Source organism: Jaculus jaculus, chromosome 2 (assembly GCF_020740685.1).
Source record: "Jaculus jaculus isolate mJacJac1 chromosome 2, mJacJac1.mat.Y.cur, whole genome shotgun sequence".
In the NCBI taxonomy this organism is placed as follows: domain Eukaryota; kingdom Metazoa; phylum Chordata; class Mammalia; order Rodentia; family Dipodidae; genus Jaculus; species Jaculus jaculus.
This window is the reverse complement of record NC_059103.1, coordinates 83,791,421-83,819,001: the sequence shown is the minus strand read 5'-3', so window position 1 is coordinate 83,819,001 and position 27,581 is coordinate 83,791,421. Positions and strand designations below refer to the sequence as shown.

The 27,581-nt window shown below is 40.2% G+C and overlaps 1 protein-coding gene across 2 annotated transcripts in view; it reads left to right on the top strand.

Annotated features, from left to right (window-relative positions):
* The first annotated feature begins 1,163 nt into the window (after positions 1–1,163).
* The window catches only part of Usp53 (ubiquitin specific peptidase 53), a 64,878-nt gene continuing 38,460 nt past the window's right edge, over positions 1,164–27,581 (top strand). The window contains exons 1-3 of one of the 2 annotated variants that reach the window (XM_045143103.1): positions 1,164–1,325; positions 23,474–24,163; positions 27,138–27,230. In XM_045143103.1, the coding sequence (XP_044999038.1) occupies positions 24,020–24,163; positions 27,138–27,230 (237 nt within the window). In that variant the 5' untranslated portion in view covers positions 1,164–1,325; positions 23,474–24,019. Of the gene's footprint in view, positions 1,326–1,808; positions 1,878–23,473; positions 24,164–27,137; positions 27,231–27,581 lie in introns of those variants that run through there. The other variant, XM_045143104.1, reaches the window with a different exon arrangement.

Sequence of the window (27,581 nt, the reverse complement as noted above, 5' to 3'; positions counted from 1 at the left end):
ATGGTAAAGATGCCCACACCTATTTGGGGCATATGTTAAGACTGTAATGGGGAGGAGGCGACAAAATGATTAGCAGTCAACAACCAAAATAGCAAAAAAGAGGACTGAGAAAGGAAGAATCACACTTGCATCAGATTAAATCACAGAAGCAGGAGGAAGTATTAGAGAAAGCAGGAGTAAATGGTTTAAACGTGTACAGCTGTTTTTGCCCTTCCTCCTCTAAAGGTTTTGAGTACCTTGACTACAGGAACTGCAGCGTAATTTCATCTTTATTTTTCCTGGTACCAAAATTCAATAGAGAGAACGCGGCGAATCTCAGTAACTTGTCAGATGGACTAATCTTATTGGCCTCCAACCAATTTGTTCAAACTTTGAGTCACCACTGAGTTTACCTAAGTCTATTTCTTTTATCATATCCTCCAGTTTTGCATTGAATCCCCAATTTTTATTATCTACTTTTGAGCGGTCTTCATGCCCACGACGGCAGTATTTTTGCTTTTTCTCCTGTTTGTAAGAAACATGTAACACCTACCCACCCCCACCCACAAAGGTTATGCTGATTTTCAGGAGTAACATGTGACTTAGAACCTGTTGTAAGGAAGGGAAAAGAGGCGGCCCAATTTTCTGACAAACATTAACAACGTGATTCAGTCATGGTCACGAAGCAGCCCCGCGGGGAATCCACGTCCTGGCCGGGGAGGCCAGGCTGCACGCGGGCCACGGGGAGCCTCGGGCGCAGTGCGCTCCAACAGCAGCAGCAGCAGCAGCAGCAGCTCAGGCCCACGCTGCCCGGCGGGCTCCAGGTGCTGGCCGTCCTGAGCTGGCCAGTCCCGATGCAAAGGCCGACAGTCCCCGAAACCCAGGCTTTGTAGACCTAAGCACTGACCACAACCCGGAGAAGCGCACCAAGTCCCTGGAGCCCGTCAACCTGAACTCTCGCGGGATTTCACGCCCCATCGAACCCCCGCGGGAATTCCAGGAAAGCCGGAAATTCGCTTGCGGGGGCGGGACCGTTCCAGGGGCGGGGCCTGAGAGGCGGGGCGGGGGCGGAGCTTCCAAGACCTGTTGATCGCAGGTGTCACTGGTCCTGACAGCGGCTGGGCGCGCGGGCGGGTGTGCGCGCATGCTCCGCGTGGATCCGGCTCTGTGCGGCGGAGACCCACTGTCTGGGCTCCAGCGCGGGGGAGCGTCGGTGCGGGCGGAGGTGTCGCAGCTGTGCGGAGAGGCGGAGCCGGCCGCAGGAGGAGGAGGCAGCGCGGGAGGGAAGGCCGGTGTTTTCCTACCTGGCTCGCACGCTGCTGGTGCTGGGAGAGTAGAGCTCCAAGGTGAGTCTGGGAAGCGAGCGGCTGGATGGAGAGTCCAGGACCCGAGCCCCTTCGGGGGAGCCAGTCCGGGACCCCGCTCATCTCCGCCAGCCGCAGCCTCGGCTCCCGGCAGCGCTTCCCGCCAGCGCGCGAGGAGACGCCTGTGGCCCGGGAAGGCACGCGAGGCGAGTCGGGGCTCCGAGGGCCTCGAGGGGGCAGAGCCCGACCCCCGCCGCCTCTCCCCAGCAGCCTTTTAGGGGGGGTCCAAGGTGCTTAAACTTCCCTCCTTGGCGAGGAGGCCGATTGAGTTCGTGAGACAGGGCTGGTGGCGTCTCGGTGGTAGTGGATGTGTGAAGTTAATGTTTAGCCCCTGAACGGCGGCTTACGGTGCGATTACCAACCACTTTTCAGAGGCTTTGAAGAACAGGAAGTGCTTACACAGGTGGAGCTGGGAGGGTTGCTGGAAGCCTGCAATCTGAGCCTGTTTTGAGGTTTTGTTATCCTGCTGCAAGGTTTTTCTTTATCTCTGCACAGCCTGATTAAGGCTTGCAAAACATACAGCAACCCTTATCTGTGAGTGTCTTTTTGCCAAATGTTTCCATATCTAGAAATACTTTATTTCCAAGGAACCTTAAGGGTATTTTTGAAAAACATATGACCAAAACTTGGGAAGTTCTTTGGATTAGCACCGACGAGTCATCTTTCGTTCTTTAAGCAAAGTCTTGCCAGTTGGACTAATAAGTGCAAACACAAAATTTTGATAGAAGTGAGCTTTTGCCTAAAATGATAATTGCTTGTGAGTTTATTTTCTGCAATTTCTAGTTCCTTGATAATGGACGAGGCCAAGATTCTTCATTCTGTTAAGTTGAAAATGAAATAAAATGAACAAAACTCATTCTGCATAAGTAATGTATGATTTATCTCCTCTTGCCCTAAGAATTCCAAACAGACCTTGTAAGTAAGAGTTATAGTATGAAAAACAATGCTTCGGTTTTATACTTTAGAGGCTTTGAAAATGTGCTACTTTGGACAGTATCTCTGAGTTCATGACTACTGACTATAAACTAACTATAAAAGAGATTTATTTAAAGTTCATAAACCAAACTGGTAGTCCTGTACTTTTTTCCTAACGTGTAAAACAAACTTTTCCTTTTTTCTATGATTTTTTTAAAATTAGTAAAGTTGTAGGTTCTGTACAAGTCATGGGACTTGACACTGATGATCAATTTATTAATTTTTTAAAGGTTAAAAGTAGTTTTTAACGTTTGGTATTTAAATAATAGGACACATTTCTCTAATTATTTTCCTTGAGAAGAGTCACAGTACTCTTAGGAGTTTTGGTATGTACTGTGATGCAAGATCTTCATTTATATGCTTTGTAGTATCAAGGAATCCAATTTTGTTATCACAAGGCTTAGAAGTTGGTCTTAGTACAGCAAAATTTAAAAAATGATAAACTGTAATTATTTTAGAGTGATACACTTTTAGAACCTAGAATCAGAGTTACTTTCCTTTATGGAACCTTTTGGAGTTCACCTACTGGACAAGAGGGAATGGAATGTTGTTTCATTCTACACCTTGCTGAAAATACATTTGATCTCTACATAGTAGTGGATTAAGTGATCCTGTAAAGTGTTGAGTCACTTAAATACTATGTAAATCTTGTTAGAAGATAGCTTTTAGTGTGAGGTCTGTCTTCATATATCCTGAACACAACAGAATATATTTCATCTGGAAACATTCTCAACACAGTGTGCTGTTAAGAAGCTCTTGATCATGATTTCTTGTTTTGAGGAAGGAAACGTGATGATTTATGTCATCTTAGAAGAGCAGGGCAGAAAATTAGTGTTGCAGATGTATCATTAGTATCCTAATTTTGTATTGAAATGACTATAGAAATGTTACTTTACAGTATGTACGTAGTGGAGCATGAAATAGGTGTAATTCGCTAGTCCACCACAAATAAAAATCTTACAAGTTATTTAAAATTTAAATAACCTTGTATTATACTAACCTTGAAAAGTTGTTACAAGTTTTATTTAGTTAGTATGAATGTTACAGCGTGCGCATGTATGCGCGCGCACACACACACACACACACACAAATTAGGTAACATTTGTACTGTTTTTCTCCAAGTTAAGCCATATTCCCTAACTGTTCTTAAACCACCTGTGATCAGAACTGTGCTTTTTGCTAGACTTTAATTACTAATTAGTTTATTTATTTATTTTTATTAACGAGAGAAAAAGTGTGGTGGTTTGATTCAGGTGTCGCCCATAAACTTAGGTATTCTGAATGCTGGTTTCCTCAGCTGATGGCAATTGGAAATTATAGCCTCCTGGAGGCAGAGTATTATTGGAAGGGGGGTTATGGGTTTTATAGCCGGTTTCCCCTTGGCAGTGTTTGGCACACACTCCTGTTCCTGTCGTCCACCTTATGTGGGTTGGGGTTGATGTCTACCTTTTGCTCATGCCATCGTTTTCCCTGCCATCTTGGAGCTTCCCCTCGAGCCTGTAAGCCAAAATAAACCTCTCTCCCCCCCCCCCCCAAGCTGTTCTTGGTTGGGTGATTTCTACCAGCAATGTGAACCTGACTGCAACAGTAATTTTGGTACCGAGGAGTGGTGTCATTTGCTGTTAAGACACCTGGCTGTGTGGCTTTGGCCTTTTGGAGCTAATTTTCAAGAGGAGTGTGGAAGGATTTGAAACCTTGGCCTTAAGAGATGCTTTGCAGTTTTGTTAAGTACAGCTTGATGGACTATTCTAGTTAGAGTTGCAAGACCTGAATGCAGTAAGAACTATGGACTGTGAGGTTTAGCTTATGAGGGTGAGAAGGAGCTTCATCTGGACAGGGCTAGAAGCAGCTGTGTGACAGGCTTGCTGTTATGCCCATATCCTGAGAAGTTGTGCAGGGTTGCTTTGCATAGAAACAAACTCATGGAGCAGAGGGATATGGCACAGAAGAAATGAAATTTTTGGATGAACTGCTGTCCATTCAGCTGCAAGTGAGAGATTACAACTTTTGTTATGGGCCAGGTGACATGCTCTGGGGCAACAGGATGAAAGGAGACTCTTTTGAAGGGGGATGGGTGCTCAAGGAGTGTTTGGTTCTTTGAAGTCTGCCTTATTCCCCACTAGATTAACAAATTGGCACCCTACCTTGTATTATTGCGTATAAGAAATGCAGGAAAGGGAGGGTCATTGAGTTTGCAACATGGTCTTGTGTTTTGGAAATGGCCAGGGGCAGTGTGAAGCAGGTTTACTGGATGTCTGCATGGAGACCCAATGATGATGAGCTGTGGGTTGCAGTGGAGACCCAGTAGAGATGCCAGAAGGAGATGGCTGCCAAGGAGAGCTAGATAAAAGTTTTCCAAGACCGAGCAGCCTAGCTGGAGGGGTGGACTTGGAACTCCAGAGACTTGTTGCTTGTTAGAATTATCAGACTTGGAGACTTGCTGTTGAATAGAGTCGTTGGACTTGGAGCTACAGAGTTTGATGTTTAAATCTTGTATTGGATGGATATTTCTTTGCTATGCCCAATGCCATATCTTGCAGTGTGAATGTTTATTCTGTGCCTTTATGGGTTTGCGGGGATTTTTTAAAAACCAATTTCTTTCTATTTATTTATTTGTTAGAGAGAGAAAGGGAGAGTGAGAATGGGCGTGCCAAGGCCTCTAGCCACTGCAAACTTAGTCATATGCGCCACCATGTGCATCTGGCTTATGTGGGACTTGGAGAATAGAACTTGAATCCTTAGGCCTTGAAGTCATGTGCCTTAACCACTAAGCCATCTCTCCAGCCCTTTATGGGGATTTTTTTTTTTTTTTGGCATTATGGCTGTTGTCCATCTATGTTGGCCAGTGGATGATGTCCATCCTCTGCTCATGCCATCATTTTCCTTGCCATTGTGAAGCTTTCCCTTAAGCCTGTAAGCCAAATTAAGCCTATTTTTTTCCACAAGCTGCTCTTGGTTGGGTGATTTCTATCAGCAATGCGAACCTGACTGCAACAAAAAGAGAGAAAGAGGCTGAGAGAGAAAGAATGGTCACACCAGGTCCTGTAGCCCCTGCATACAAACTCCAGATGCATGTGCCACCATGTGCATCTGGTTTATGGGGGTTCTGGGGAATCGAACCTGGGTCATTAGATTTCTCCAGTAAGTGTCTTCAAGTGTTGAACCATCTCATCAGCCCCTGTTTTTTTTAATAATTGATTTTTTTCCCATGTCTTTTTTAAAACTCCTAGGGCTTTATACATTTAGGAACATTATTCAGAGAAGGCTTTATTAGACCACCAAAAGTGTTCATGAGAAGTCAGAAAATTGCTTCCTGTGTTCATAATTGTAATCTGGAAAATTAAGTTCTGTATCACATAAATCTTGCTTTGCCATATTACCTGCCACATATCTGTCTGTCTACCTATTAATTATGTATCTATAGGTGCTGGGAATTGAACCCAGGACCTTGGTCATACTAGGCAAGTAGTCTAGCCCCATCCCTGTCTTTTAACAAATGAAATCAGTTATCTCAGATACCATGGCATCTTTTAAATCATAGGATCATTTATCATATTGATTGGCCAAAAAAAGGAGTTTTTAAAAAATGCTGTTGTGGACTAGAGAGATATCTTAGTGGTTAAGGCACTTGCCTGTGAAGCCTAAGGACCCAGGTTCAATTCCCCAGGACTCATGTAAACCAGAAGTACAAGGTGGTGTGTTCATCTTGAGTTCATTTACTGTGACTAGAGGCCCTGGCATGCCCATATTCTCTCTCTCTCTCTCTCTCAAATAAATAAATAATTATAATTTTAAAAATGCTGTTAGCTTACTGTTGTGGTTTTGGGGGTGAGAAAATTTATCTAATAAACATTTATGACATGCTACACACTGGAGATTAAAATATTTATAAAAATGGTAAGTCATCTTAAGGAAGAATTTTTCCTTTTCCTTTTGTTTCATTTCAATATTTTATTTATTTATTTATTTATTTAGAGAGAGAGACAGAGAGAACTGGTGTGCCAGGGCCTCAACCACTTAATTGAATGCCAGACGTTTGCACCACCTAGTGGGCATGTGAGACCTTGCGCTTGCCTCACTTTGTGTGTCTGGCAGACTTCATAGGATCTGGAGAATTGAACATGGAGTCCCTAGGTGTCACAGGCAAGCACCTTAACTGCTAAGCCATCTCTCCAATACATCTTTTTGGTTTTTTCAGATAGCATCTTGAAGTATACATAGCCCAATCTGGCCTCAACTCAGGATTCCCATTGATTGTAGTTATCTTCTCTTTGCTGGGACAAAACACCTGATTAAAAGTAGTGGAGGGGCTGGAGAGATGGCTTAGCAGTTAGGCGCTTGCCTGTGAAGCCTAAGGACCCCAGTTCGAGGCTTGATTTCCCAGGACCCATTTTCTCTCTCTCTGCCACTTTCTCTTTCTGTCTGTCACTCTCAAATAAATAAATAAAAACAAACAAAATTTTTTTTAAGTAGCTGATGGCAAGAGAGAATTTATTCTGGCTTACAGACCAAAGGAGAAGACTGATGACGACAGGAGACAAGTGTGAAATAGGCAGAGGCTGGACATCACCTCCTTGCCACAGCAGAATGAAAACAATAGCGAGAAAGTAAGTTGAGCTCTGGCAAGGTGAAGCTGGCTATAACATCCCAAAGCCCATACCCAGAAACAGCCTCCTTCAGCAAGGCTCCATCTCCCAAATTACCAAAGGCTGGTGTTGCAGTCAGGTCTGCATTGCTGAAAGGAAACACCTGACCAAGAGCAGCTTGTGTGTGTGTGGGGGGGGGGGGGGGTATTTTGGTTTACAGACTGGAGGGGAAGCTCCATGATGGCAGGGAAAATGATGGCATGAGCAGAAGTGGACATCACATGGCCAACAGATGGACAACAGCAACAGGAGAGTATGCCAAACACTGGCAAGGAGAAGCTGGCTGTAACACCCATAAATCTGCTCCCAACAATACACTGCCTCCAGGTAGCTTTAATTCCCAAATTGCCATCACGTGGGAACCTAGCATTCAGAACACCTAATCAAACCTCCACAGTTGGGCCCTGTAGCAGAAAGATTCAGGTTCGCTGAGATGAACTTCCAGACCAGGCACAGTTATGGAGGAAGGGATTTATTGAAGCTTACAGATCCAGGGGAAGTTCCATAATGGCAGAAGAAGCTGGCCTGCCTTCATAGGCCCAAGCAGACAGAGAGAGAAGCACAAGCCTAAAAGCCAAAAGCCACACAGCACACTTCAGGAACTCCAGCTAGGCACACTTTGCATATCTTTAGATTGAAATCTGAAACCTACCACCACATCTTAAGATCCACCCAGTGACACTGTCTCTAGCCAGGTGGCTGCAAATGCAAACTACAAACAAATAAACCACTGAATATATTGGGGGCCATCTATTCTATTCAAACCACCACAAGGACCAAGCAGTCACTTAAGTTAAGACATACAATTGAAACCACCACACTGTGTCAGCTTCTGAGTGCTGTAGTGACATACATGTACCACCAGGCAGAGAGCTGTGATTACAGACGTGCACCACTACACTATCTCAGCTTGAGAGCTGAGATTACAGACATGCATCACTGTTCCATCTCAGCCTGAGCACTGTGATTACAGACATGCACCATCACACCATCTCAACCTGAGTGCTGTGATTACAGACATGCACCACCACACTGTCTCGACCTTAGAGCTGTGATAACAGACTTGCACCATCACACCATCTTAGCCCCTTAGTGCTGTGATTACAGACATGCACCACAATACCCAGCTATGAATTCTTTCTCCTTTTCTGTGCTTATCCTGACCCCCCCCCACACACACTACATTGTGCTTCCCAAGGTAAAATATTTTTTCTTACATTCTTACCTTTGTAAGAGTCTTTCCATTCTCCTTTCAACTTCCCAATCCCTCCTAGCAAAGTGTGAATGTTTTGATATAAGAGCATCTCTGTTAGGAATTACACTGTGTTGCTATAGAGTGTAGAGAGAATTAGTTTTAAGAGAATCTGGACATAATAGTATAGGAATCATCTTATGAAGTGTAAGAGTGCAAGGCAGAAATGGGGAGCATTCTTAGGGACCAGAGACATCAGAAATATGAAAGTGTTTTGAGGGTTTCTCATTTTCTTTTTTTTTTTTTTAAGATTCCACTTGTTATTAGGAAAGGCTGTAGTTTTTCTGAAAAGTTGCACCTTGCTTGACTTTTTCTGAATCTTAGGTTATTCATATTGTTATTTAATGTTGGTTTATCTTGTAGATAAACAGTCTTTTAAAAACTTTAAAAGAATATTCTATTTATTTATTTGAGAGAGAGAGAGAGAAAGAGGCAGAGAGAGACAGAGTGAGAGAATGGGCACACCAGTTTCTTCAGCCACTGCAAATGAACTCCAGATGCATGTGCCCCTTTTGCATCTGGCTTAAGTGGGTCCTGGAGAATTGAAACGGGATCCTTTGTTTGTTGCAGGCAAACGCCTTAACCAGTAAGCCATTTCTCCAGCTCCTAAAAACTTTATTATTGATAATTTTAATACATGAGAATACTATAATTTAATGGCATTCCCCTCCTATTACCGTCTATTGCTCCTTTTCCCCTTTGCCACTGATCTTACTCCTCTTTTCAAGTAGTTCTACTTCTGCTTTGATGTCTCATTCTTTTTGTATCTCTTGCCCGTATGCTAAAATGTTGATGGGCTCAATATTGTGCAAAGCTTGTAGGGGTGATGTCATCCACTCAGATTGTGAATTCAGTACTCCGTTCATGTGTTGAGGACAGTGCCCCAAAGTACTATTTCCTACCCTGTGAGTCTTATATTCATTCTTCCCACCTTCTCTTCACTAAGCCTTGTAGGGTGTGATAGAGATGTCCCCTTTACCCTGTGAGTTTTCAGCAGCCTCTTACTTTTAGCACTTGGTTGATTTTTGAGATTCCGCAGTATCTACAGCCATCTCCATAGATAAACTTCTCCAGCTAGTTGAGAGAGCAGCACTGATGTCTCTGCCTCCTTCTCTGCAATGTTCCCTGAGCTCTTTTGGGTGTGATAGAGATGTTTTCTCTGGTGCTGGGAACTGGGCTGTCTCTTTTCATCTTCATGAGGTTTGGGTTGCCTCAGGATTCACCATCATCTGCAAAAAATATAACCCAAAGTGAGATAAGTCCTAGTCTGTGGGTATAAACATAACCATTATAAGATAATTTGATAGGCACACTATATCCATTTAGGCAAAGAACAGTGCTAGTTTCCCTTTCATGGCCTGTGACCTTAAGTCATAGGCCTTTGACTTGGTTATCAGTATCAAGCATGTATTCCCCCCTCTATGGAGCAGGCTTCAATTCCACTGGGAATTGTTGGATACCCCTGTAACTGACCTGCCACTGTTGTACCAGTGGGTGCATTTTATCTGGATGACCCATCTTGTAGGTTATAGTATCCTCTGCTGGTTAAGACTGTTGATAACTTTGCCCCTCCAGCAGCCTGCACAGCACTTTCCAGCACAGTTTCGGCAAGCAGGGAGGAGGCTTTTAGCTCATTTTCATTTTGATTTCCCATTGTCCTATGACTGACACATGTAATGTCTTCAGCAAAAGGTCTTTCCATCTAATTCTTGTGGACAGCCAAGAGCATCGATAGTAGCCTCTGTTTTTTAGGGTGTGCTCATGGGCATCCCTGACCAACAACTCCTGACACTTAAGATTTATCTTAAACAATTTATGGCTTTTGGGTATACATTCTACCTTGGCAGGGTACTTCTGCCTAAACTGTAGCTTTTCTTATTTAAAAAAGTATGTATTAGTTAATGAAGTAGGGTTCTATGTGATTGTTTCGTAACATTTTTAGGTTGGTATATGCATTCTCCAACCCCCTCCACTCATTCTTCCTTTTCCCCAGACCCAACTTGGACCTTTTTACCCCTTGTATTCTTTTCCTATACTTACCTGTCTACTGTCTCTTCCCCAGTCTCTCCCTCCTTTCTCCTGGCCTTATTCTAGCTTCCTGGCCTCTATTATTGGCTCTTACTCCATCTTTTATAAAGATCTAAAAATTGAAATCTGGGATCCACATATAAGAGAGAACATGTGATAGGTGTCTTTCAGCACTGGAGTTATCTCATTTACTATGTTCTGGATCCATCTATTTTCCAGTGAATTTCATAAGTTCATTTTTCTTCACAGTGGAATAAAATGCCATTGTGTATATGTACTACATCTTTATTACTCATTTATCACTTGATGGACAACTGGGCTGATTCCATTTCCTAGTTATTGTGAATAGAGCAACAATAATCATGGATAAGCATGTATCTGTAAAGTATATAGTCCTTAGTGTGCATGCTCAGGAGTGGTATAGCTCAATCATGGTCGACCTATTTTTAGGTTTTTGAGAAAACTCCATACTAATTTCCATAGTGACTATGCCATTTTACACTTCTACTAACAGTGAATAAGGGTTTCTCTTTACTCGTACCTTTGTCAGCATTTGTTATTTGATTGTTTGATGATGGCTGTTCTGACCAGTGTGAGATAGAATCTGAGAGTGGTTTCAATTTGCATTTTCCTGATGGCTAAAGATGTTGAACATTTTTGAAAAAATATATTGACTCTATGTATTCCTTCTTTTGAGAATATTCTCTGTTCAATTCTATGCCCCCCTTTTTTGGATTGGGTTTGGTTCTTTTAAAAAGTTTTGTGTGTGTGAGTGGGTGTGTGTTTGTCTTTCTGCATGAGCACACCAGAGTCTCTTGCTGCTTCAAATGCACACCAGACACTTTGTCTACTTTTTGTGTCTGGCTTACATGGGTGTTTTGGGCAGGCAGGCTTTATAAACAAGCATCCTTCACCTCTGAGCCATCTTCCTAGCCCTTGTTTGATTTTTAAAAAAAAAAAATTTTTTGTTTTATTTATTTATTTGAGAGCGACAGACAGAGAGAGAAAGAGGCAGAGAGAGAGAGAGAATGGGTGCGCCAGGGCCTCTAGCCACTGCAAACGAACTCCAGACGCGTGCGCCCCCTTGTGCATCTGGCTAACATGGGTCCTGGGGAATTGAGCCTTGAACCGGGATCCTTAGGCTTCACAGGCAAGCACTTAACCACTAAGCCATTTCTCCAGCCCCCTGTTTGATTTTTTTAAAGTATTTATTGTTTTATTTCTTTATTTGACAAAGAAAGAGGGCGGGGTGGGGGAGAGAATGGATACACCAGGGCCTCCAGCCACTGCAAATGAACTCCAGACGTATGAGCCTCTTTGTGCATCTGGCTAACATGGGTCCTGGGGAATTGAACCTAGGTCCTTTGGCTTTGCAGGCAAATGTCTTAACTGCTAAGCCATCCCTCCAGCTCCCTGTTTGATCTTTTAATCACTTAGTATATAGAGTTCTTTGTATATTGTATATATTGTTTGTCAGATATATGAAGCAGGTAAAGATTTGTCTCTCATTGACTTGGTTGATGTTATCTGTTACTGTACAATAGCTTTGTAGTTTCATGAGGTCCCATATGTTGATTGTTTCACTCCCTGGGCTTCTGAAGTCCTTTTCAGAAAGTCCTTTCCTGTGTCTGTATCTTCAAATGTACTTCCCACTTTTTCTTCTAGTTGTTTGACAGTTTCAGGTCTCTGTTGAGGTCCTTGATCCATTTGGAGTTGACTTTTTTTAACTTTATTTTTTGTTTATTATTTAGTTATTTGAGAGTGACAGACAGAGAGAGAAAGGGAGGGAGAGAGGGAAGGAGAGAATTGGTGCACCAGGGCCTCCAGCAAATGAACTCCAGATGCATGCGCCACCTTGTGCATCTGGCTTATGTGGGTCCTGGGGAATCGAGCCTCGAACCAGGGTCCTTAGGCTTCACAGGCACGCGCTTAACCACTAAGCCATCTCTCCAGCCCATTTGGAGTTGATATTTTTATACAGGGTGAGATATAAGCAGTGTATGAATTTGATCTTTTAGTCAGAAATCTGTATTCTTTTCTATTGTTCTACATGTCTGTTTTTTGCTACTATCATGCTGCTGTTATTACTGTGATTCTTGTACAATTTTATGTCTTGTATGGTGATACATCCAGTGGTATCTTTTTGCTGGGGATATATTTGGCTATCTGAAGTCCCTTTTTTTGTGGCTTTTTTTTTTTTTTTCTTTTTTGGTTTGTTTGGTTTTTCAAGGTATGGTCTTGCTCTAGCCCAAGCTGACCTATGTAGTCTCATGATAGCTTTGAATTCATGTTGATCCTCTCAAGGGCTGGCATTAAAGGTGTGTGCAAGCATGCCCAGCTAACTTGAGGCCTTTTGTGCTTACATCTTAATTTTAAGATTATTTCTATAAAGAATAGAGGTGGAATTTTGATTGGAATTGCATTGACTCTGTATATTGCTTTTAGTAGGATGGCTATTTCCATACAAATAATTCCAATCCATGAGCACGGGAGACCTTCCATGTATTGGTGTATTTCTCAATTCTTTCTTTAATGTTTTAAAGTTTCATTGTAGAGGTCTTTTAGTTCCTTGGTTGGGAATATTCCAAGATACATTTGTGTGTGTGTGTTTGTGTATGTGGCTACTGTGAATATGACCGTTTCCGATTTCTTTTTCAGAATGTTTGTCATTGGTTCATAAGAAGACTATTGATTTTTGTGCATTAGTTTTGTATCATACCACTTTGTTAAAAGTGTTTATCAGCTCTAGGAGTTTTCTGGTTGAGTTGTTAGGGTTTCTTAAATATATTACCATATGCAAGTAAGGCTAGTATGACCTTAGTATTTCCAGTTTTACACCTTTTGTTTCTCTTATTGCTGTAGTGATAAGACTGCAAGTACCATGGAAATACTGTGGACACCCTTATCTTTTTGTCTCAATGGAAATACTTTAAGTTTTTCTCCATTTAGTATGATACTGGCTTTAGGTTTGTCATATGTAGCCATTATTATTTTGAGACATGATCCCTCCATCTCTAGTCACTACAACATTTTTTTTCATGAAGAGATACTGTATTTTGTCAAAGGCCTTTTCTGTGTTTGTTAATGATCACGTCATTTCTACCTTTAAGACTATTTATATGATATATTCTGTTTATTAATTACCATATGTTTAACTTCCTCGGCCTCCCTGAAATGAAAAGTGATGGATGATATTTTTAAGATGTTTTTGAATTCAATTTGTAAGAATTTTATTCAGGATTTTTTTCAGTTATGTTCATTGAAAGTATTGGTTTTTTTCTGTCTTGTTTTTTGATTATTTTAATTATGGCTTCATAGTAGGAGTTCCAATCAGTTCTTCTTTTTCAATTCTATGAAATAACCTGGTTACAAGCTGCTTATGGGACGAAAGGGTTTATTTTAGGCTTATAGTTTCCAGGGGAAGTTGCATCATGGTAGAGAAAGCATGGTAACCAGCTCACAGCTTCATATGGCAGAGAGAGAGGTGGGGGAGGGGTATGGAGGGAGGGAGGGAGGGAGGGAAGGAAAGGAAGAGACAAGACCAAGCAAACTAGCTTTGAATACTCAGTAGCCTGGACTAATCAACTCCAAGGTCCACTCCAGCAACCTATCTCCCCCAACAAGGCATGAACACTTGAGGCTATGGGGGTCATTCAAACCACTACATTCTTCTGATCCTGGCCTTCATAGTCTCATGACTATCTCACAGTGAAAAAATATGCTTAGTCTAACTTTGATAGTCTTCATCAGTCCCAACCTTGCTCAAAAGTGTCACCTGAAACTCAAGGCAGTGTCTTAATTGTGAGCTGTGTAGAATCAAAACACAAGTTACATACTTCCAACACATACTGATGCAAAGTAAATATTCCCCTTGCAAAAAGAAAGCATAGCAAGAGAAGACAGGATCAATGCAAGACAGAAAATCAGCAGCGCAAATACCTAATCCCACTCCTTGTCTGGTATTTGAGACCCCTGGTGAAGTCTGCTCTCCACACTAAGGAAGCTGGTGACTTTGAAGAAGCTCAGGAGCACTTCTTAGGGTGAAGGAAACAATTGATAGAATTACTGCTCCACATAACCCATTGACCTGTACATTGGAGGAATGAATTTTATCTAATAAAACATGCTTCAGAAAACCTGGCTAGTTTTAAAACCCCAGGTTAAAAAAATAAATGGATAGAGAAAGTAATTGAATCTAGTGGCTTCCAAATTACTTTTGCTTTCCTAACTACTAAACTAGACATATAATCAGAATAGAAAGAGAGAGAAGGGAAAACTAGGTGTGTGTGAGAGAAGACTGAGCTTCTGAGAAGGGAGACAAGGGAGTGAGGAGCCAAGCTGTACTTCTGTAGGGTTGAGTCCTTTTTGCTTGCTTTCCTTTTTGCTGCTCAGCTCTTGTACCTCCAGCGCAGTCCTTGGCCAGATACACTAGCACTAGTTCATAACTGAGGTTAGGGTGGGTAGGTGTCTGCTGTGGTGCCCCTATGCTAAAGAAAAGTGAAGGAAATAGGACTATCCTTTTGACTCCACCATAATAAAGCTGCTGCTTCTGGTTTTTGTTTTTCTTCCCACTGTTCTCCTCCCTTGCACACTTTCTTTACAGCTTCTTTTGGTTTGTTACATTTTCATGTGTTTATGATTTGCAAATCCATTGTGTCCACACCTGTACTCTGCCTATTTCAGTGGTTTCTGGTACTCTTCCCCTGGATGCTTAGTGTGAAGAAACTGGTTCCTTTTGTCTTGAGAGGAGCTCAACGTTTTCTGTCAAACCAACTCATTCTCATCTGTAGACTATCTGGCTGGTGCACTCATCCTAAAAGTGGACACCTGGGAACGTGCTTTTCCACTTCCTAGGTTTTACTGATTACACTCCTTAAGTGTAAATGTTCACTCCCTGTTCGTACTGCTACTGCCCTCATGCAGGCCATAGAGTCAACACATTCCTATACCAGCCTCCTCATTTACTACCACCTTAAGTCTACCACAGAATATCCCCTGACTGTAAATAGTCATTTACTTCAAATAGCACGTGAATGGTGCAAGTTTTGCCAATTTGATTGCAATTTTCTGAGGTTGAAATGTATATTTACTAACCATTTAATTTTCTCTACTTATTGATTTATAGTCAATCTTTGCTTGTTTTTCTCTTGTACAATTTGTATTTTGTTCTTAATCTCTCAAAGTTCTTTGTGTATTCTAGATATTAGTCATTCTTTGTTGGTGCAGTTATTGTTTAACAGCCTCATCACATTTCTTCTTTTTTGTTCCTTTGAGTTGCAGTGATCTGTAGTTAGTCTGTTATTTCCTGTTATAACCAGAACTTTACATTCTCCTTTTAGTAGTAGTTTAGCATCTACCTTTAAGTTGCTTTAAGTTTTATTTGAGAGAGAGAAAGAAGCAGAGAGAATGGGCACACCAGAGTCTCTAGCCACTGCAGATGAACTCCAGATGCATGTGCCACCTTGTGCATCTGGCTTACATCGGTCCTAGGGAATCAAACCTAGGTCCTTTGGCTTTGCAGACAAGCACCATAACCACTAAGCTATCTTTCCAGCTCCTACCTTTTAAGTTTTTATGTGTATTGCTGTATCATTTAGTTCTGTGTATGGAATAACTTTCTATTTAAAGCAGTAGGTTTTTATTTCTAATTCAACATGGCCTACATGGTGCTTGATTGAGGTTTCCTTTGCACCCTAGGATTCAGTCGTTTTTGCATTTGTCCTAAGCAGATTCTGAAGTCATACATAGTCTTTGAATACTATTCGTTTATTATACTTTTCCACAAACTTGTATTTTATAGCTTAATACTCACCTTTAAGCAATTTTATATAATCCTAACATTGCTGCATTGAATTTTTTGAGGTTTCTACTTTCCTGGTGTTTCCTTGTATATTCAATTTTGTGTGCATACATGCATATATCCAAGTTTACACTACATACATAAAATTTGTATGCTACGTAAATGTAATTAGCATGTATTGTAGTGATTTTTGCAATTTTTTCCTTTTATTTTCCAGCTTGGCTAACCAGTCCCATTTCATACACAAGTATAATTGCTCAGGTGGTCTTATAAAGCATATATGATCCAACACATACTGTTTTTGCCAATGGAATCACATTAAATTTCTACATTTTTCCCTCATTACATGAAAACACTGCTGTGTTGACTGTGGTTGGGTCCTGAGGTCTCTGGAAAGTGGCTGTAAACTCTAGCCCTGCCCTGATGGGCCTCTGGCGATCTTGGTCATGGGTGTTTTATGTCTTTCACCTGATAACATTCAAGTGTTCATGACCCGTGTGACCAGGTATTCCTCTCACTAGAAATTTATTTGTGCTGATCGGCACCCTTGTGGCTTCTTGTCTGATATGTGTCCAAGACAGTCATTCTTCTTTAGGGAAGGAGCCCTGGAAGGGTAGGAAGGTAGGGTTGAGTGTTTTATGGTGAGATGGAGGAGACATGGAATAACAGAAACAGAGAAAGAGGGTAGGGCCAGTAGAAGGAGGGTGCCACCAAGGACAAGCTCCTGCCACCAGTAGAGCCAGGGAGAACATGGAGGGGATGGAGGATGTGCGGATCAAACCTTCACTGGGGCCCAGGGCATGTATCCCACAGAGTTTGGCTTGATGATGGATTTAGAGCAACTTGGCACAAGACCTCACAACTGTGAGGTAGTCACTGTAACTTTGCAGCACAGACCATTCCAGGTATATAAAGAGAGGCAAGAGGACAAGTCAGCTTGATTGTATTGAGATGCCCTCATGGAGAAGTGGTCACCAGCAAGCTAGTGCACAAGACAGACACTTGGAGGTGCTAGTGAACCAGACACTTAGACACTGTCAGCATAACTAAGACCAGCTTCCCACCTAAGAACATCCATTCACCTCATGTTGAAGATGGATGCCGAGGCTTTGTGAGTGCCCAGAACCTCTCTGCAAAGGCTTATCAAGCAAGCATTTCCAGCTGTGTGCTGGGTCTCCCTCCTGATCTACTGCTTTATCCAATAGAGCCCAATACTGTAGTTCTTTAATTTGGAACCAAAGACTCTCAATATTGGGTTTTGAGGGGTTGAAGTGTGATGTAAATTGTTAATTTTTAATACTTGCTGCCAGGTAGATATATTGCCAGAGGATGTAATAGTGTGGAAATGCTTCTTAATCTAATCAACAATCAAAGAAAGCACCATTTCCATTTTATCCCACCAAGTGCTACTTGAATTTTTTTTTGCCAGATTGATGGAATCAAAGTGGTATAGCCTCTGCTCTATTTAGATGGCTCCCACCTTCCAGGCTGTCCGACTCTTGAAGGATCAGGACTCAGCATTTAGTTATACTCATTGTTAGAATTTAGTACAGTGAGAGGATCCGGCAGTCCTCTGCCTATGGAGTCATAGGACACACTTATTCCTTCAGCAGTGAATTGGGGTTACATGCAAAACATCTACCAGGAAGCTCATTAGAAACTCAGAGTCCGTCACTTCTGTTGCAGTCATTGTCTGCTGCAAATGTACCAAAACTCTCCACTTCAGAAGGAAAATAGGTGCTCAGGATAAATCACATTATAGTTTAGTACAGCCTGCTCTTACAAGTTGGGGTGTGCAAAGCCCTTCAAAAGCTTAAGTTCTCAAAAGCCAGTCTCACAAACAGGACAATCTAACATCAGGCTTCTGCTGTTTGGTGTGGGTTTTTTTTTTGTATTTTTAAAAAATAGCCTTTTTGAAATAAACATGCAATACTCATTTGAAATATATCCCAGTAGCTTTTAGTCTATTCACAGAAATGTGCATTAATCACTCAATTTTAGAAACATTTCATCACCTCAAAAAAAGTACTTGAAAAATCTTGGACCTTTAGGTATCCCCTCCCAGCCCAACGCTACAGCCCCACTTATTCACCAAGCTCCCATGACTGTACCACTGGTGTCTGTTGATTTCTCAGTTCCAGGCATCTTGTGCAATGGAGTCAATATGTGGCCTTTTGTGACTGGCATTTTTAATCAATATGTTTTCCGTGTTCATCCATGTAACATTGTTAGTACTTTATTCCTTTTATGGCTAAATAATACTCTGTTGTATGAACATACACAGCACATTTTGTGTGTCCATTTATCCATCAGTTGATGGAATTTGGTTATTTTCACTTTTTGACTGCTAATTAAAAGTGACATCTCAGCTCTTTTCTATATAACTTCCCAAATATTTATTACATGCATAAATATAGAATCATACATTACATTTTTGGAATAAGCTACTTGCCATTAGTCTCTGCAATACTAACTTAGTCTCTTGACATACTGATTGATTCTGTTTCTTTGTGTTTTGTTCATATTTTTTTGCATCTTTATTCATGCCACATTGATCTTTGGTTACGTTTTGATGAGAAGGTTGTGTTAGTGTCATGAAAATGTACGTGTCATTTGTCTTTGATTTCAATTCATAATGCCATCGTCAGTGGGAGAACTGTCTCCTTTCCATTTTTTTTCTTTTTTTAAGTTTAACACTTTCTCTTGGATTAATGTTGGTGCTTTTTGTTTTCCTGTACAATTATCTGCTTTTGTAGATTCTAAATTATTTCCATAAAATTTAAGTGGTAATTCTTTTACAGCTGTTTTCATTGCTTATGTATTTGTAATCATTTCTCCTTTATCAGTTTCACTGATGTTTATATTTCTCTTTTTTGTAAAACTAGGCTTGTGAAGATTTTTCCTATTAGTTTTTTTGCAAAAGCTTAATTTTATTCTCTTTTTCTTCCCCTTCACCTTTAACAATTTTCATCCCACTTATCATTTGATCTTAGCCAAAAGGCCAAGAAACGATTCATCCTACTTTGTCTTTCCTCACCTTATATTTGGATTTTCTTTTTTGCTTTTGTCTCTGTCTGTATAACATGGTGTGTATAATATGTGTGTGTGGTGTGATGTGGCCCTCCACTCACCTGCCTTGGGGGTTAGGAAGGGGGTCACTTGCCTACAGTGGCTGAAATAGAACATCTGGTGTCCCACTCTTGTGAGGCTCCAAAAATTCTTAGGCCCCTGTTCTGCTCCCCTGCAGGACTGGGATTACAAGCATGTGGGTGTGTGTTCATGCCCACTGACTTACATGAGTTCTGGAGATTGAAACTCTGGTGGTCTCAGGCATCCTCAGGTCCTCATGCTTGGGCATTTCACCTAACCCCCAAAACCCTCTTTCCAGCATTTGGATTTTTTTTTGGGGGGTGGTTGAGGTAGGTTCTCACTCTAGCCCAGGCTGACCTGGAATTCACTATGGAGTCTCAGGGTGGCCTCAAACTCATAGTGATCCTCCTCTCTCTGCCTCCCAAGTGCTGGGACTAAAGGCGTGCACCACCATGCCCAACTGGATTTTTTTAAGTGTGCATTTTTATGTGTGTGTGGGGGGTGCATGTGAAGGTCAGAGAACAATTTAGTGTTAGTCCTTGCTTTCCACCTTTTTTTTTTTAAGGCAGTGGCTCTCTCATTGTTCACTAGTGCATGCATCAAGATAACTGGCCCATGAACTTCCATGAGATTCTCTTTGCTTCCCATCTCAACTGTAGGTACTTAGGGATTAAAGATGCTCCTGCTACTGTGTCTGGCTTTACATGTGTTCTGAGGATCTGAACTCAGATTTACATGGGAAGTTCCTTATTCACTGAGCCATCTCTCTTACCTTGTATTTGGATTTTAAAGTTAATTATTTTTGTTCTCACATCTTTATTTTTACTTCTGAAATTCTTACTCCTTTCTAGAAGTATTTGTTTAATTTGTTTTTTTCTAGAAATCCTATTAAGGTAGAATTTTAGACTTGATTCATGCCAAGATCTTAGCTCTTAAAACATATATTCTGGGGCTAGAGAGATGGCTTAGTGGTTAAGGCACTTGCCCATGAAGCCCCAGGACCCAGGTTTATTCCCCATTACCCACATAAGTCAGATGCACTTGGTGGCACATGCATCTGGAGTTCATTTGCAGAGGCTGGAGGTCTGACATGGCCATTCTCTCTATATATGCATATCTGCCTCTTTCTCTCTCAAATAAATAAATAGCCGGGCATGGTGTCACACGTCTTTAATCGCAGCACTTGGGAGGTAAAGGTAGGAGTAGTGCCATGAGTTTTGAGGCCACCCTGAGAATACATAGTGAATTCCAGGTCATCCTGGGCTAGAGTGGAACCCTACCTCAAAAAAACAAAAAATAAATAAATAAAAATAAGATATTTACAAAACTTTTATTTGTGTCTTCATTTCTTTTTTTTTATTTTTCCTTTCCTTTGATTTTTTTTAATTTTTAAATTTTTATTAACATTTTCCATGATTATAAAAAACCATGGTAATTCCTTCCCTCCCCACCCCCACACTTCCCCTTTGAAATTCCATTCTCCATCATATTACCTCCCCATTACAATTCATTTCTTTTTCAGTGCTTTGTAGGAGAAGTTCTTGACTTGAACTTACTGCTCACAAATATTTTCTTCCTTTTTATTCAGTTCGGCAGTTAGCCCAGCCCAACCTGCAGGTTTTTTAAATTAGTAGTTTTTAAAGATGTCTGTATATCTGCAAGCAGCAGGTGTTTATCAGACTGTCTTTGCTTCCATCTCTCCTGCTCCATGGACTGTTCAGTTCACTCCTTCTTTTATGTATACATATATATCCCAAATGTATGTTTCTGTTTCTTCAGGAGTACCAAGTCATAAGGTAGTCCTTTTTGCCCCAGGATGAGGCAGGGTACAGACCAGGCTGTAGGGTGTGTGTGTGTGCATGCATTTGCATGTGTGTGCTGATTTGGGGGAGTAGAGGTGCGATCTGGGGATTTTTTTTATCTGAAAAATAAATTTTATTCATGAGTTGTAAGTATAAGAAGTGTGGTATAAATTTGGGTTCATAAAAAGAAATTCTGAATTTATTTCCTCCTGGAGTTCAACACTGAATCTGTAAACTTCAGATCACAATTCATTTTAAGAACATGCCAAAGTAATAAGTTATAGGATTTAAGTCCTGTTAGTTCTTGGTGATGAGTTGTACGCATAAAACTTCTGGCAATGAACGGGTTTTTATATTCTTTAATTCTTTCTCTCCACTTTTTTTTTAATTAGTTATGTACACAGTGTTATAGAACCATGTTGATACCATCAATAGCCTCCTCCTTGTCCTTCCTCCTTTTCAGGGACCCTCCTCATTGGGTAATGTGTGTTATGCATTTTGGGGTTAGCCATCAGTTATAGGTAAGAGGCAATATCTCTGTGCATAATGTCTCAATATAGGCTCTAACAATCTTTCCACCCCCACTTCCACGATTCCCTTAGCCATGATGCATTTGTTTAGGTCTGCTTCAGTAATGAGGTCTTGGGAGCCTCTGTGTCTCTGGATATCTGGTTTGGTAGGAGTTAAGTGTTCTCTGTGTCTGTGTGGGGATTTTAGTGATGAAGTTTGAGAACTAATTCTAGAAGGAACTTCTTGAGGCATAGTCCTTCAGGACAATACTCCTTTGCAGTGAGGACAAGCACGGAAGGGGCTTTGCAGGTCACCTATACTTGCTATGTCGAAGACACATGGTGCTATAGTGTATATGAGAAGTTTGTTTCCTTTACCTGCCAAATGTCTTTTGTGGTAGCATTGCTTTTTTCTGTTATGCTGTATGGTGTGGATTCTCCGAATGGAAAAGCTATGCTTCCTAGTCTGTAGCATTAGGCACTCTCCATCTCTAAGGTGCTGTTTTCCCTCACTATAGAAACCAGTCACTTCTCTTTTGCATTAGACTAATTTGCTGTTGCATAATCCTTAGGATTGGGTTAGAAGGAAGGAACCAAGAGCACATTACAAGTTTGACATCCTGTGCAGGAGGGGAAGGTACACACACTATTTGTAAAGCATGTACGTATACTCCTGACAAAACTAAGTTCCTAAAGAGTAATAATTGTTTCATGTATCTTAGCATACTTCCTAGAACAGATTTGATGCCAAGTAAGTGTTTGGTGAAAACAATATCATATTAAAGGAACTCCTCCTTTCAGAATATGAATTTACTGCCAATGAAGAGCTCCCTTGGTATTGGAAAAAAATGACTCTATTAAAAACTTATGATATATTTTAGAATCAGATAGGTCACTTGAAGAGATTGCAAACTGTAACATTAAACTAGAAAGAAGAAAACAGCTAGCTATGTTTTATAATTCTCATACCATTTAACCTTCACTAAAGCAGGGCTGCTACTGTTACCCCATTGTTGAGTGAAGAAGCCTGGTCTCTGGGATGATAGAGTAGATCTGAGACAGGTAGCAGAAAGGTGAGCCTGTCAGTAAAGCCTCCTCCTGCCTCCATTCTTCAGACACTGCTGCTTTTCTTCAGTCCCACGTGCTCTGTGTCAGTGAGCACTTGATCCGTGATATTAGACTGACTGGTCCCTCATCATTTTGTACTCTGAAGACGCAACTCAGTGGCTTTTCATCCATGCTTTTAAGCCTAAGTCCTTAAAAAGGCTTGCAAGGCCCCATGTGACTTCTTTCCTATCATCCTTTTCATCTGCTTGCCCTGTTGTTGGCATTTCCCTGCAACACTGTCTTCATCACACCAAATACTCCGTGCTGCCCACCTGACATGGCCTCCTTCTCTCAGGTGGTTTCTTTGGTTTTAGTTAAGTGCTTGGTGAAAGAATGCAAGAAGAGAACTCAGTTGATTAAGCCAAACTTTAATAGTAAATACTTGGTTTTATTTTGAAACTTAAAAGTCCATTTAAACAGGATTACACATTTGTGAAAAGATAGTTTATTTTAATTCACTAAGAACTTTTTGCCTATGTAAGTTATTGTTCATATATATTATATATTTTATATATATGATATATATAATATATTACATATATATTGACATATAATCAATTTATACAAAACCACTTGAAAAATGCTTCTGTTTATGGCCCAGTTTAACACAAGAGACTGTGTGCTTATTTAACAAAGCTGTTTAATGTTTAAACATGTAGAAAACCACATGAAATTTAATTTTAGTATTTTCATTAAATAGTTTCCATATGAAACCATCCTTTGAAAATTGTACTCTTGAGTAGGCAATGATTAATGTTAAAATGACATTTAAAAAAATTTAGTGATAAAGTATATACGTATGTTTATTTTCATGTTGTAGAGTGTGATTAGTTTTAATTCTTTTTACTGTGAACTTTATATTTAACAGTTATTTTATTAAGATTGGAATTTTCAACTTTTATTTATTTTTTCTTTTTGTAGATTTGCTTTGAGGTCACATTGGTATGAAATATGGATATGTCATCTTTGATGAGAAGTTCACCTGGGAAAGAAAAGAACTTGTTTCTTATTAGAAAAATGTAAGGAAAACAAGTGATCAGAGAAATCATGCCAAAGGCCAACTCTTCATCTTTTTGTATCATCTTTGTGTAGCTTTTGATGCATCAAGACAAATGAATCATACATTAAGAAAAAAGAGTTGGTCATTGATATTATTTGCAGCAGTTTAAAATCTTTTTCATGACTATATACAACACTGCTATAAAATTCAACACATATAAAAATCTGCAAGACTGTGATTAAATACCTATCTTTTTTATCTCTCAGAATTTCAATACTTTTAACTTGATTTTTCCTTACCAAAGTCCTCAAAAATTTCTAACATTGGGATAGAGATGGACTTGGAAATATGTACTCTTATAACAGACTGCAGTGAATTTAAGACAAGTCAAGTCCTCAGCCATTGTGCCATCCTGAACATCACATGAGAACATAGCTCTGAGCTTCACTGCAAACATTTCTTTGAAAATGGCGTGGGTAAGATTCTTACGGAAACCTGGTGGTAATCTTGGAAAAGCTTATCAAGCTGGAAGCATGCTTTCGCTGGCCCCCACTGTAGGCTTGCTGAATGAACCCGGACAAAACAACTGCTTTCTCAATAGTGCTGTGCAGGTGAGACAGTAGTAACTCCTTACAGTTTCCGAAACACTTCAGGAAACCTCTTTTCTAAAGGCACTTTGCCTTCTAAATTAAGAACAAAGTTTTTGACTGGAATGATATCATTTACTTTTTTTTGATGGAAACAAAAGTATTTTGGTTTTGGTACTAAATGGAAATGAGCCAGGCATGGTGGCGCATGCCTTTAATCCCAGTACTTGGGAGGCAGAGGTTGGAGGATCATTGTGAGTTCAAGGCCAGGCTACCTGAGTGCCAAGTCAGCCTGGGCTAGTGTGAGACCCTACCTCAAACAAAAATAAATAAGTAGGGCTGGAGAGATGGCTTAGTGGTTAAGATATTTGCCTGCGAAGCCAAAGGACCCAGGTTTGATTTCCCAGGACCCATGGAAGCCAGATGCACAAGGTGTCCCATGCATCTGGAGTTCGCTTAGAGTGCCTCCAGCTGATCATTCCTTTCTTTTTTTTTTTTTTAAAGGTAGGGTTTCATTCTAGCCCTGGCTGATCAAATGCATTCTGTAGTCCTAGGCTGGCCTTGAACTTGGTGATCCTACTTCTGCCTCCTGAGTGCTAGGACTAAAAGCATGTACCAACACGTCTGGCTTAATTTTTTATCTACTTTAATAGTGTTTCCAACTTAAGAATATGATCAGAAATTTACATTCCTTTGTGTGTGTGTGTGTGTGTGTGTATTGATCTTTTGGATATAAAAGATGTATATGAATGTTAAAGAAATAACTGCATAGATTTTTATCAGGATTCATGAAAAAATTAATATGTACAAGTAATGAAAAAGTATACTAAAAACTAGTTATGGCATCCCTCCAGCTCTAGACTTTAATTTTTAACAAATGTTAGAATATAATTATTTTTAAAAGGGTTATGGTGAGAATAATTACAATAATTACTTTGTGGGCTGGAGAGATTGCTTAGTGGTTAAGGCATTTGCCTGTGAACCCTAAGAATCCAGGTTTAATTCCCCAGTACCCATGTAAACCAGATGCACAAGGTGTCTGGAGTTCCTTTTCAGTGGTTGGTGGCCCTGGTGCACCCATTCTCTCTCTCTCCCTCTCTTTCTCTCAAATAAGTTAAATAAAAAATAGATTAATTTGTAACAGGCTTCATACTGTTTTGTGGATAATTATAGAAAAGTTTAAATCAATTTCAACACTTTTTGTGTATTTGGATGTGGTATAGTTTGTATAGTTTAGAATTTTCAGTAGTTCCAGAAGACATTACAATTAAGTTTGAATGACTTTACCAGCTAAGTGAGTGAATTCTAGAGAGTGTTGCTGAACATTTTGATCTTATGGTATGAGAAAGCCTACATTTAAAGTAGGTTTTACATATTAGGGAGGGGTGAAATTCTGAGTTAGAAGCAAAGTTGTATGTGTTTGTGTGTGTGTGTGTGTGTGTGTGTTTGTGACAGAATCTCACTGTAGTCTAGGCTGTCTCGAACCTCATGGTGATCTGCCTGTCTCAGTCTCCTTAGTGCTGGAATTACAGGCATGAGCCAACATGCCCAGCTTGCAAAGTCATTTAATAACCATAAATAACTATATTTGTTGTATTCTAACTATGTACATGACATTTGTCTAAGCATTCATGTCATTTTATACAACAACCTGAAGAGATGAGAAACGTGCCCCGGCCCGTTCAGGAGCTGCTGGGCAGTAAAGCCGGAGTTAGACATCAGGCAGTCTGCTTTCACAGCTTGTTTCCTTAGAAGTCCTGCTGTTCTTCCTTTTTTTTGTGGAGTCCTTCGAAAAGAGATTTCAGTCTAGTTTTTTATGGCCTGCTAAGAGATGATATGCAAGAAAGCTATTAAACATTAAAGCAAACATTAAACATTAACAGAAAGTGCTTTGTAAAACATGATCAGTTTTTATTAGTCTTTTTTTGCTTTTAGTTGAGAGAAATGAGAGGTTATAGATAGATTTTTCTGAGTTGTGTGAAGGAATTTCTAGAAGTTATAGGGAATCTTGATAATTTTACTCTCTTGTTGAACTGCTTACATGCCAATTATGTTCCATGCCCTGATCTAAACCCTACATATTTTACATGTTTGCTAATCCTCACAGGAACTGTGTGGGGGCAGGTACTAATATTATCCCATTGTGAAGAATATAGTTTTATTATTATTATTTATTATTATTATTATTATTATTTGTGTATAGAGAGGCAGACAGAGAATGGGAATGGCAGAGCCTTCAGCTGCTGCAGACAAACTCAGATGCATGTGCCACCTTGTGCATCTGGCTTACATGGGTCCTGGAGAATCGAATCTGGGTCCTTTGGCTTTGTAGGCACATGCTTTCACGGCTAAGCCATCTCTCTAGCCCCAAGAATACAATTTTGACAGAATGACAGGTAATTTAAACATTTACATTCTTTGTGGTTTCTGCTTCTTAGTAACAGGTGATTAGAGGATAATTGCAGCAGGTATATATTCAGGTTGTTTCTTAACCTTCCCACCATGCTGGGTCCCATCACTGTACAGCTAGCTTCTTGTTTAGTATATAGTGACCACACTTACCTAGTCACCCTTTCTTCTTGACAAAACATGCAGGCCACTATTTAATACATTCTAGATTTAAAGTCTAATTATATTTCCTTCCTAGACTTCAGTTGTTCAAGGAGCATAATGACTTCCTCTTTCATGGCTCTGCCAAGATCTCCATTTACTGTGCCACGTTTCCTGTCATAGCAGATCCTTCACTGAGGACTTCGTTTTTTCTTGTTCTGTGTTTTTCATGGGAACCAGTAAGAATGTTTCCTGAACCAATCTTTATATTTGTATAACATATAATAGTGTTATACTTCCTGTTTCTAGTGTTTACATATACCTAGTTGTGTACAGATTAAAAGAACGTGCTTATTTATGTTTTGCAGCTGTTAAAATTTCAAAATATACTTTAAATCACAGTAAGAAAAATATCATTCTATTTCTTTTGCCTTCACATCTTTTTTAGGTTTTATGGCAATTGGATATATTTCGACGAAGCTTGCGGGTTCTAACTGGACATGTCTGTCAGGGAGATGCCTGCATATTTTGTGCATTAAAGGTATTTTTAACAGTTGTAAAAATTTTTTGTCAGTTGTTTCCCCAGAATTTAATTTTGATAAGTTAGCATAGTTAAGTAAATTTGTTTGGGATTGAAATTTATGTCAAGTGATTTATAGTTTTGAAGATGAATTCTTAAAGTACAACTTATTCATGTTTATGTTATTGTTTTCTATTTTTAGATTAGAACACTTATACCTATGTAATATAAAACACAAAATCATCTTCTTTTTCTGGTACATTGAAACAGCCACTTATTTGTGCTGAGTTCTGGGTGCTGTTTTTGTCATTAGTGGGGACTGAAGCAAGGTTGGTGATCTCTGCCAAGTAGAATGGCAGAACTGATTCTTAC